Source organism: Arachis ipaensis, chromosome B02, assembly GCF_000816755.2.
Source record: "Arachis ipaensis cultivar K30076 chromosome B02, Araip1.1, whole genome shotgun sequence".
Lineage (NCBI taxonomy): Eukaryota > Viridiplantae > Streptophyta > Magnoliopsida > Fabales > Fabaceae > Arachis > Arachis ipaensis.
Genome location: NC_029786.2, coordinates 94801790 through 94814471, shown reverse-complemented (window position 1 = coordinate 94814471; position 12682 = coordinate 94801790). Strand labels below are relative to the sequence as shown.

General features: G+C 39.0%; 2 protein-coding genes across 2 annotated transcripts in view; both read right to left on the bottom strand.

Annotated features, from left to right (window-relative positions):
• LOC107628480 lies at positions 706 to 1914 on the bottom strand. Its single transcript, XM_016331132.2, has one exon. It carries the CDS (start codon positions 1569 to 1571, stop codon positions 732 to 734), a length of 840 nt encoding a protein of 279 aa, XP_016186618.1. The 5' UTR covers positions 1572 to 1914; the 3' UTR covers positions 706 to 731.
• LOC107625791 (ethylene-overproduction protein 1-like) overlaps positions 9870 to 12682 on the bottom strand; it is a 4839-nt gene continuing 2026 nt past the window's right edge. Inside the window, exons 2-5 of the mRNA XM_016328507.2 lie at positions 12291 to 12682; positions 11632 to 11923; positions 11224 to 11533; positions 9870 to 10571 (exon numbers count right to left, since the gene is read on the bottom strand). The exon at positions 12291 to 12682 is cut by the window's right edge and continues 25 nt beyond it. Of these exons, the coding sequence (XP_016183993.1) occupies positions 10342 to 10571; positions 11224 to 11533; positions 11632 to 11923; positions 12291 to 12682 (1224 nt within the window). The 3' untranslated portion in view covers positions 9870 to 10341. The remainder of the gene's footprint in view (positions 10572 to 11223; positions 11534 to 11631; positions 11924 to 12290) is intronic.

Sequence of the window (12682 nt, the reverse complement as noted above, 5' to 3'; positions counted from 1 at the left end):
AAACAGAGACACTTAAAATATGTCACTGACTCAAGCCATCTCCGTTTTGAATCACCAGTGCAAAGTAAAAATTAAAATCTTCTTGTGTTGCTAGTTATATATACTTTAACAAAATAAATCATTCAACACTTAAGAAGTTTTATGATTGAAATTATTATTAATTTTACATGTTAGGGCTATATTATTTGAATTTATATGTTATGAAAACATACTAAAAATTTATTATTGCTTGAATTTATATTTTGAAATACAATGTTAGTATTTTTGTAGAATTCTATTTGGGAACAAGAAAAGTTAACTAATGACAAAAAAAAAAAAAAATAAATTATGCTAATTTTATAATATTATTGATTTTGTATCTCAATATGTATTTTATATTAATAATTAATTTTAATGGTTAATTTTAGTATACAACTAACATAATTGATTTATAAAATGAGAAATTAACTAACTTTCATCAATGTAATCTTGTGAGGTCAAACGTGATGAAAGGGTTCAAATGATGTTGTTACAAATTATATAAGATGAGTATGTACTAGTTAATTCATAGACAAAACTAGTCAATAAAAAAAATATAAGCTTATGCATGGAACATCAGTGTTATGCCTTGTTCTATAAATAAACGAGAGAATTATTGGAACGAACTAATACATATACAGGTGAACATATACTAATAACAATGAAAGGGAAAAAAAAATGAAGAAATTAAGAAAGAACTCTACTAATAACAATCATATACTATCCTCTTTAGAATTTGTACAAGGCAAGTGTGTAAGTGTTGATGACGAAGAACGACGCCGATGCTTCTTCTGCTTGGCGCCACCGCGCTGATTATGCTCCTCCGCCTTCTTCTTCTTAAGAGGCGGCAACAATACAGGGTTCTTCATGGAACAAAGCTTATGCTTCACGCGCCACGGCAACAGAACCTCAAGGCCGCAATAACAAGCTTTCGGAGAGTAAGAATAAGAATAAGAATAAGCATTATCGTTATAATTATCATTTCTCACGCCGGAGGATCTTGCTGATGATAAACAACATTCTTGGTAACTGCACGTTTCGCAACCTTTCTCGTCGCAGTTGCTCGGAAAATGCAATGCGGAGGAGGCGGCCAACGCCGTCGCATCGGGAAGGAAGCGGTTGATCATGTAAGTCGGCGATTGGTAACCGTCAGATTCTTGAATCTTTAATCGCAACAATCCTTCGTTAGTGTTACTGTTGTTATTGTAACGCGCCTTCTCTGATTTCTTTTGAACAATGTCCAGAGCTTCTGAAAGAGAGAAAACATCCATAGCATCTGAGTAAACCTCGTCGTCGTCATCGTCGTCGTCATCGTCGCTAACATCAGCGACCGGTGGTGGAAGTCTTGGCCGAGGGGTGTCGCCGCCTTCGGCGTAATCATTCTTGTCATTGTGCTTTGGCTTTCCTGGTGCTTGCTCCCACGAAAATGGAACTCCTGCACCTGCACACAGTGAATTATTATCTGACGGTGAAGAAAAACCGTAACGCTTTGTTGATAAAAGTGGTGCATTCAAGTTCAGCTTTCTTGGGCGTTGTTGTTTCAACAAGTCCATTATGGTGTACTCTCTCTAATCTTCTCATTCATATTATTCCTCCATATAAATTTCATGAGATAATTATTCAGATCTGGTTAGTTGGGGGTGGAATAAATATAGTTTAATTTGCAGTTGGAGACACGGGCATAAGGTGAAAATAATAAAAACTACTTTGAAAAAAGAAAGTTTTGAGGGTTTTTTAAAGTGGTCACAAGTGTGTTGAAAAGTGCTTTCCACGTGTGAAGATTCAAGAGAAACTATGAATCTCTTGTTGAAAGAATACCTAGGGTATTGGCTCATGAATTATATCACCTTTGCAACAAAAAGCAATGCTAAATAGTGATACATACTTACATGCTTAATTTTTGCATTTGAATATAATTAGGTATCAATTAACATCAAAAAAGAAAAAAAAATTCTAAAGCGAAAATTTTTTGTGAAAAATAAAATTGATCTTTTTTAACTTTTATTTCCAGTGAAAGTTACTAATCATGCAGATTAACTTTTCACTTTTCCCTTTATAAACTCAAATGTCAATCTAGATATGGAAATAATATCTAGAAACTTTATTAACTCAAATTTTAATATAGATATGGAAATAATATCTAGAAAGTCTACCGCGACATGCATCTTTTTTAATATTTTTTTTGCTTTTGGACTTATTTTTGGTTTAACTAATTTTTTGTTTGAACATATCTTTTATTTTTAGTCAACAACTCGTTTTGTTTAGAGTTTGGGCAACATTTTTGTTCATCAACTAAACTAGATTTATTCTCATGGGCTTTCATAACTTGCCTCAACCAGGAATCCTCATTGGGTATATAAGAGAATTTTTTGACAAAAAAAAAAGAAAAAAGAAAAAAGAATTTAAGAATTTAACCGATTCAAGTTAATCTAATAGTTAATTCATTAATTCGTTTAAATAAATATCTATGATTTGAATTCTGTCTTGTGCATGTAGTAATTTATTGATCAAAAACTCTAAAATATGTTTCGAGAGAGAAACCGGGAGCGAGTGAGGTGGGGAAACACAGGGGGAAATACTAATTCAAATAAACATGATAAAGATCCTAGGGTTTGGAATAAAGAAGAGTATCAACGATTGGAGCTCGATTCTTTCTCCATCTTCGTTGACAATTTGTCAGAAGATATATCGAAAAGGGAATTGTTTCACATGTTCAAATGGACAGGTAAAATCATCGACATATATCTGTTGCGAAAGAACAAAAATGGACATATCTATCTGTTTACATTTGTGCGATACACTACAAAGGGAGGAGCTCTGAAAGCTGTTGCAAATATGAATAGTATGGTGTTGAGAGGCAAAAGACTGTTTGTTGGAGAAGCGAAGTATAGAAGGGGAGCGGTGTTCCGGAATACAACGAACAAAGCAGTGAAGGTCATCACCACAGAGAATGCAAGAGGTAACAACTCACAACCAAGGAGTGTGAAAGGAACAGAAGAGAAAGGGGTGAGGCAGCCGTCTAGTACTCTCGCCAAAGATCCTAATAATAATGGATGGACAAAGAAGGTAGAAGTACCGATAGTCAATGAGAATGTTGCCTGACTACAGAGAAGTACCGTCGGAGGGACGAAGCGGGCGATCGACTTTACTACCTTGAAGTAAAAGATTCATAACGAATGGCCAGGTGTAACGCACGTAAGGGAGTTGGGAGCATATAAAGCTTTGATAACGTTCGACTCTGTGCTTAGTGCTGAGGAAGCTTACACCTTTAGAATGAACGACTTATTAAGGATGTTTTATATGGTATGGAGATGGGACGAGACGGAGAAGAGTGAGTCTAGAAGAGTTTGGTTGGATTGCTATGGAGTCCCATTGCACGCATGGTCCAGGGACACTTTTCTTAAAATTGGAGAGCAATGGGGAAAGGTATTGATGTGTGATAAGCTAACAGAATCATGCAATTTGTTTAGTGCGGGTCGGGTACTGATTGATACGTGTGTCTTTGATATGATCAACGAATGGATACATGTTACAATAGGTGCAAGTGGATTTGATGTCCTTGTACGAGAAGTGGGAGGTGAGGTATATCGGGAAGAATGCTTTCGGGAGAGTAAGCAGGGGACAGGCGACAGGAATAGAGTAGATGGAGGAAAGGTACAGCGCGAAGAACATGGTGGCATACTGAATAAGGGTGACGAACGGCCGGAGATTGTTTGGGATCAGGTGGCAGTTCTGACGACGGTGGACAATAGAATGGCTGAACAAGAAAAGGATAGATTGGTAAATTCATATGTTAATTTAAATGAATGGAATCATAAAAATTCAAATTTGTATCCTAGAAATGGCAGTTACGCGACATTAAAGGCGGAGGAAGATTCTCAGCGATCATCTCATGATGAGGTGGATTCTGAGGAAACAATATCCCATGTTTATTACAGATGTAATGACAACCAAGCCCGTAATGGCACAAGAAATGGATATGGGCTGGCAGATACCAGGCCCATTAGGGGGAGCAAAGAAAACGGAGGGAATGGGGAGAAGTGGGCAAGAACGGGCAGCCCAAACTGGGTAGACACTGACCCGGTATCCATCCTGGCCCGGACTGAGAGACAGCAGCTAGGTCGCGCCTCCCTCCTCAATGCGCGTCTTGGATCAAGCCTAGCAGAGCCTGGCATGAGGAAAAGATGGGAAGTAGGCCACGGTCCGACCACGTCGCCGGCGGGGAGAGATGCCGCCTTGTTAACTCGGCAAGAAGGAGGGCTGCAGATCTGAGACGTGGCGCCAGCAGAGTCTGACCGGGTGAGGGACATAGCGGCTGCTCCGCGATCAGATATGGAGGAGGGCTGTGGTCACAAGTTGGCGCCGGTGGAGACCGCACGGGAGAAGGCGGCGGAGATGCTTGCGAGAATGAAGCCTGGCGATGGGGATGCCAGGAACGGCGGTAGTAAAGAACAAAGATGCCGGGAGGAAAGGGGCACAAACACAGAACCGAGCCAAGAACGACCAGGGCTCTATAACTCAGAAGAGAGACTGAGGCTTCTTGGAGATGAGAGCCTTGGCAACGTCACCGGCAGATTTACAAGCCAAAGCGCATCAGAGCATGAGTAGCAGCTATGTGGTGATACAGGCGTGGGACTGGAGGAGGGGGAAATTGTGACGGAGGCGTTGGTTCAGGTAAACGGCAGCGCGCAAGAGAAAGAGCGTGATCACTGTACACAATCAGGCCGGGAGCTGGGGGCTGGCTTGGAGGGTGATACGGACATTCACAATGAAGAACAAAGGCCGAGCTGGGAAGAGAAAATGGCTGAAAATAAAGAGGCATGGAAGCTAGCTGTAGAATCAGGTGCTCAGTGCAGTGATGAAGAGGATATTATGGCAATTTTACAGGAGCAGAATGAAGCGATGGCTCTGAAACGACGACAGGCAAAGCAAAAAGAAAAAGTCCGAAGAAGCAGGCCAAAAATTCGAAAACAGGTGTGTAATAGTTTTCTGAAATGATTATAAGTTCATGGAATATTAGGGGGTTGGGAAGTACTGCAAAGGTTGGTATGCTGAAGAATTTTAAAAGTAAATTTAGGCTGGACATGCTGGGTTTGGTAGAAACAAAGAAGGAACTTGTGACTAATTTTGATGTAGCTCGTATATGGGGTAGAGATAGAGCTTGTTGGGAGTTTGTAAGCTCAATTGGGGCTTCTGGAGGGTTATTGTTAATATGGGATGAGGCAGTTTTTAAATTGACTAATTGCTATAAATGGGATAGATGGCTGTGTGTAGAAGGGGTCGTGGTAAAAGATAATTTTCATTGCGCTGTTGGGTTGGTGTACGGACCGCATGAAAGAGCTGAGAAAGCCTCTGTTTGGAAAGAGTTGAGTTATATTGTAGGGTTGTGTCAGGTACCGTTCTGTTGTTTGGAGGACTTTAATGAAATTGTACATATGGAGGAAAGAAAAGGAGCGACTAGATTATCAGCGTCTGCGGAAAACTTTAGAGCATGGATAAATGATATGGAATTGATTGACTTAGCGCTAAATGATCGGAAGTATACATGGTTTAGAGGACAGTCGTGCAGTCGTATTGACAGGTGTCTGGTTTCTGTGGAATGGCTTGATGTGTACCCAGAATTGCGTTTAAGGGGAGGCCCTAGAGGTTTATCAGATCACTGCCCCTTGATTATGGAAGACAGCAGAAAATTTGATGGTCCAAGACCCTTCCACAGTTTAGACTCTTGGTTCACGCATGAGGGTTTTCTGAGAATGGTGAAAGAAGAGTGGAGGAAACTAGGTGATATACATTTCTTACAGAAGATGAAAGCACTGACAACACCGTTGAGGAGATGGCATAAGCAGCATTTTGGAGATATAACTGAGAAGATAAAAAGGTTGGAGGAAGAAATAAAGAAGGTAGATGATATGGTAAGTAGTGGAAGCTATGACGGTACAACGGAAGCAAGGAGGAGGGCGTTAGTGTGGTGCTGTGAAAAGTGGTATGAAAGGCAGGAAGTCCACTGGAAGCAAATGTCTAGATCCCGTCACGCAAATGAGATGGATAGAAACACTAGGTACTTCCATAATATAGCATCAGCGAGAAGGAGGCATAACAGGATTGAGTCTTTGGTAATTTAAGGGAGGCTTGTGAGGAATCAAGCAAGAATCAAGATTGCCATTTGAGACTTTTATAAACGCCTGTACCACCAGGAGGATTCTCCAAGGGTGAGCTTTAGGGATGGATTAGTTAATCGGCTAGAGAGGGAGGAAGCTAAAGCCCTAGAGGTCTTACCGTCAGTGGAGGAAGTGAAGGAGGCAGTCTGGGAGTGTGAATCTTCTAAGGCTCCAGGGAGTGACGGGTACAGCATGAACTTTATCAAAAGGTGTTGGGATGAAATTGGAATGGAGTTCACGACAGCTGTGATGACCTTCTTTGAGACAGCAACTTTACCAGAGGATTCTAATGTCACATGGGTAGCGTTGGTTCTGAAATTCGTTGAGGCTAAAGAGATAAAGGATCTCAGACCTATAAGCATGGTTGGTTGTGTCTACAAAGTCATTTCTAAACTGTTAACACGAAGAATGCGGAGTGTAATGCCCGGTTTAGTTGGGGAATCGCAGAGTGCCTTTGTAAAGGGGAGGAAGATACATGATGGAGCCTTAATTGCATGTGAAACTATGCAATGGTTGAAATTGAAAAAGAAGGCATCAACAATTATCAAACTGGACTTTTAGAAAGCATATGATAGAGTTAAATGGTCTTTTATTGATACAGTGTTGGAGAAGATGGGCTTCGGCAGAACATGGAGGTCATGGATTAGGGAGTGTGTCAGAACGGCCTCCATCTCTATTTTGATTAATGGGTCTCCGTCAAAATCGTTCAAAATGGAGAGGGGGCTTCGTCAAGGTGATCCATTATCACCGTTTCTGTTTGTGTTGGTGGTAGATGTGCTCAACAGGATGATCGGGGAGACAGTAAGGAATGGTCGAATCTCTCCACTTCTAGTTGGTCGGGATAATATAGAATTATTGCATTTACAATTTGATGATGACACTATATTATTCTGCCCACCGGAGGAGGAGACAGTCAGGAACTATAAGAGGATGCTGAGGTGTTTTGAAATGATGTCTGGGTTGAGCATTAACTTCGAGAAGTCCAACTTGATACCCGTAAATTGCAGTCAGGAGTGGGTTGGGCGGATGTGTCAGCTACTGGGTTGTCAAGAGGCAGCTCTACCGGTGAGGTACCTTGGCATTAACCTTGGAGCAAATCCGAGATTGGTAAAAACGTGAAAGCCGATTATAGACAAGGTGGAAGAGAAGCTCAGTTTGTGGAAAGCAAAGGTCCTTAGTAAGGCTGGGAAGCTGGTGCTCATAAAGTCGGTTATTAATAGCATGCCTATTTATTACCTGAGTTTGTATAAGATGCCGATAGGGGTGGCACGTAAAATAATCTCACTGTAGAGGAGATTCTTCTGGGGGAAGGATGATGGGCGACCAGGCATGGCTCTTGTAAAGTGGGAGATGATTCAGGTTCCAAAGAAGCTAGGAGAACTAGGTGTGGGTGATGCGGTAGTCCGTAATGCTGCTCTACTGTTTAAATGGTGGTGGAGATTCTCAAAAGTGGAATGTCCTCTATGGAAGAAGATTGTGTGCTCCTGTAATAACTTGAACCCAAATCACTTATTGTCAACTCAGGAATTACCAAAAAGAGGTGGCCCATGGAGAGACATATGTCAAGTGCAAAGAAAGGAACAACATGTGAGGCAGAAGATGATTGTCGGCCTTGCTATAGAAGTAGGAGATGGTAGATCCACCAGATTTTGGGAGGATAAGTGGCTCCAAGTGGAAAAGCTGAAAGACTCTTATCCGAGACTCTTCTTGCTTTCAAACAAAAAAGGATCAGTAATTGGGGACTGCGGGTTCTGGGATGGGATAGAGTGGGTTTGGCACTTCCAATGGAGGAGGAAATTACGCCAATGGGAAACAGATACACTAGACCAGATGCTTCAAGTATTGCAATCCGTTAAATTAATAGCGGAAGTGCAAGATAGAGTGGTGTGGAAATTTGGCAAGGGAGGCGTTTATTCTACTAACTCATTTGTGCAGGTATTGCAGGAAGAGTCTTTGGATGAGGAGCTCCTGAGGTACAGATTCACAAAGGACATTTGGAAAGGTCTAGTTCCGCCTCGAGTGGAGTTGTTCACTTGGTTTGTATTGGTAGGTCGAGTAAATACAAAGGATCGGCTTAATAGACTGGGAATGCTACAACAAAATGAGACCTTATGCGTGTTGTGTAACAACGAAGTAGAAACTATTCAACACTTATTTGTTACTTGTGAGTATTCTTGGCAGGTGTGGTGTGCTTGGATTTCAGAGTTTGGACAGACGTGAACTGTACCTGGCACCTTGAAAGAACACTTTGACAGCTGGAGGTCCATGCCGTTGAGGAAAGAAGTGTGCAAGTGTTGGCTAATTGGCTTCTACTCAACTATATGGATATTTGGTTACAACGGAATGACGTCATTTTTCAGAGAAAGACAACAGGAGTTGTAGATTGTGTGGCTCAAACTTTTTCATGTGCAAAGGAGTGGTGTTGTAAATAACTCATGTTGTCGATGGCCATACCGGAGATGACATAGGAGTTACCTTATTTTACTCTTACTTGTTTGCTCCACTTGAGTGTTGAGCTCTCTATTAAAAAAAAAAGTAATTTATTGATCAATAACAAACTCTTAAATAAAACTCTAATCTACGAAGAATTAATTCTTAACCTATCAGGTTGAGAAATACCATAAAAAAATTTCACAAATTTGATTTGATAAACCCAATCCAACCCCTAAAAACTGCAATCATTAGTAATATTATGAGCATTTAGCAAGCGAATGCTAATGTATTTAAGAGTGTAGTGCTATCTAAAAATTAATTTATTATAAAATTATAAATTCTAAATATGAACAAATGATATAAAAGTATATCACATGAAAACTTAGCTACAACAAAATGAGACCTTATGCGTGTTGTGTAACAACGAAGTAGAAACTATTCAACACTTATTTGTTACTTGTGAGTATTCTTGGCAGGTGTGGTGTGCTTGGATTTCAGAGTTTGGACAGACGTGAACTGTACCTGGCACCTTGAAAGAACACTTTGACAGCTGGAGGTCCATGCCGTTGAGGAAAGAAGTGTGCAAGTGTTGGCTAATTGGCTTCTACTCAACTATATGGATATTTGGTTACAACGGAATGACGTCATTTTTCAGAGAAAGACAACAGGAGTTGTAGATTGTGTGGCTCAAACTTTTTCATGTGCAAAGGAGTGGTGTTGTAAATAACTCATGTTGTCGATGGCCATACCGGAGATGACATAGGAGTTACCTTATTTTACTCTTACTTGTTTGCTCCACTTGAGTGTTGAGCTCTCTATTAAAAAAAAAAGTAATTTATTGATCAATAACAAACTCTTAAATAAAACTCTAATCTACGAAGAATTAATTCTTAACCTATCAGGTTGAGAAATACCATAAAAAAATTTCACAAATTTGATTTGATAAACCCAATCCAACCCCTAAAAACTGCAATCATTAGTAATATTATGAGCATTTAGCAAGCGAATGCTAATGTATTTAAGAGTGTAGTGCTATCTAAAAATTAATTTATTATAAAATTATAAATTCTAAATATAAACAAATGATATAAAAGTATATCACATGAAAACTTAAAATTTTGTTTAATTAACAAATAGTATTATATTTTTTACTTAGTAAATAGTATTATTTAAAGATAATTCCGGTTAACAAGTTTATTCCAAAAAATTGTGTATATAGTAAAGAGAAGATTTAAGAAAAAATATTGATACAACACAAGATGAATTGGCATTTGATTTACTTGGCCAAAAAAAAAAAAAACAATTGCAGACTTCTAAATCTTGAGCTTACACAACAACACATTTTGAATATCATGTACATGTTTTGTATAACTGCAGTATCTCACCATTATCCTTTTTGCTAGGACATGATGAAACAGAGCAGCAGCAAATAGCTATAAGCTACCTGCAATTCAATCAATCATATGCAGACAAAACTATAATTCATTACATATATTTACAAGCTATCCTGCTCCTCTACTTCCTTTCTGATTCGGTCCAAATTAGACTTTTCTATTGTTCGCAGAACATCGGTTGAAAGGTACACAACCAGGCCGGTTCTGGAGAAACCTTATCACGCAAGTAATCACTCATGATTACTAATCAACAATTAAAGACAGTATAGGTTCGCAAGAATAGGCTTGTCCCCGTTGAGGACACTCAAAAATTGTGGATTTTTTAATTTCTAATTCTCTCACTTGTCTTCTGTAATACGTTCTCGAGCTTTGTTGCAAAGCTCGAGCGTATCGCCGTGGCTGGGATCCAGACAAAGGGCTGCTTCGCAGTCTCGGACGGTGGAAACATAATCACCCATTGAATCGTAAAATGCTGCTCGGAGATGTAACAATTGTATATCTGGCTTAAAATCAATGGCCCTTGAAAGCTCTGCTATTGCTTCGTCCTCCTTATGATCATCCATTAACACTGGCACACACAGGTTTCAAGGTCAGTCATAAAATCTAATAGCATGTTTCAAACATTCATCTCCATAATCCATATCATAATCCTATTACTCTACCAAGATACTTATAGCGAGTGTTAATACTCAATTTAACCTTTAAAATTTAAGACCGAACTTAAATTGACTCTTAAAAATTCAGTTGACAGTTGATCCAAGTTAAAATTCTGAATTTGACACTTTAACTTATTATATTCAGTAAAACAAAACGACATCGTTTTATATTGACATTTAATTTTCAACGAAATAATATTGTTTTGCACGAATAGAGTTAAAAAACATTTTGTTTTATGAACATCACTAGTAAAAAAGAGACGCGTTTTATGTAAAATAACGTCATTTAGGTAAAAAATAGATGCCAATTTTAAAAGACGTCGCTTTATTTTTTTTGAAGTGTTTCAAGTTAATGTATCAAATTAGCACGACCTTAATGAAAATGAGTTCAGAGACTAATACAAATTATTATAATAAATTTAGGAGTCTAAATGAAGTCAATTAAAATTTCAGTAGTTAATTTAAGCTGGTTCAAATTTGAAGGGCCCAATTGAGTGTTAAACGCTTAACATAAAAAAGCAAATGAAAATGGTAATAGAAAATAAAAAGAGAAAGCAAACGAACCCGCTGCTCTGTATCTGTAAGGATAAGTGCGTAGAGGATCCAACTCTGTTGCCATGGTAAGATCACTCTTTGCCATATCACGGTCACAATACTCTGAACGTTTCTCAAAAGCCGATGCATTATTTCTCGCCTTCTCTATTAGCTTTGTCATCTCATCGTACGCAGCTTTGCGATCATTTTTAAGATGATGAACACGCGCTAATCCCTGATGCGCTCGCGTATGCTTGATGTTGAGCGCATTCATGTAGCAATCCGCTGCCAGGTCTAACTTGTCGCAGTCTACGTAGACACTCCCTAGATTATTCAATGCCTAAAATGTGAAACAATGGTATGAATATTATGTACTGAGAGGAAGGCAACACTAAAATTAAGCTGACATTGTTGCTTGTGAATCAAAATACAACTCACTTGTCCTTTTCGAAGGCCATCTGAAGGACATCTAAGTGCTTCTTCCAAGAGCTTGATCACAATATTTGAAGACTCTGCATCAAGATTTGAATCGGCTAAGGCGTAGGCTTTGAGAAAGTAAGCTTCAAATGACCTCTGAATTGAAATGGACTCCTCTGCCTTTGCTAGTGCTTCTTCGCGATGACCGGTGTCATACAGTATCCATCCTTCATACACAAGCCTTTCATGGTCAGAGGCCGAATGGTTTCTAGCTAGTCGCAAGCTACGCATGGCTGCCTTTTGACAGTTTAACCTGCAAAATTCAAAAACACCAAGATGAACAATAAACCTGATAAAAAATACACTAAAACTATGCTCCTGAACGCCTTTCATTGAAAAATTGTATCTCAAAGAATTTTTCTTTTCATGAACATGCATATGTATCAAAGTACATGACTTTTTATATATTTAGAAAGTATATCTCACAAGACATAAGAGCATTAGTTACATGTCACTCTTCTCATTAATTATATGAAAAACCACATCAGACAATCCCATAACTCAGAATAATTATTCAAGACAGAAATTTACGAATTATGATTTGAAATTAGAATCTATATGATTGATTACTGGTTTAAAACTACATCATACTTAATACTTCAATGAAACAAGAAAGTTACCGTAGCAAGAGGAGAGACTGACGAAAGTGCAAGAGACTTCTCCCTGGATCATTTTCCAACATTTGGTGTACAACAGCCAAAGAACCAACATCATCAACAGAGGACCATCGATCGTACAATTGCATCCAACAATCAGCCTGGCTATAATGACGAGCAAGAGGACTAAGTAGTTCTACCAAGTAATTACCAGGCATATTCCCATAAAACATCCTATAATTGGGATCCAATGTCAAAATGGCACGAACATCTCTAAGAGCTCCTTCATAATTCTCCACAGCAATCAAGAACCAAGCTCTCAACTCAAGGCAATCTGGAGAAACCTTGAAACCAATTACTTTATTGATTTCTGAAATAGAAGCTCCAATCATATTGTCCTCAAGCAATGCAATGGC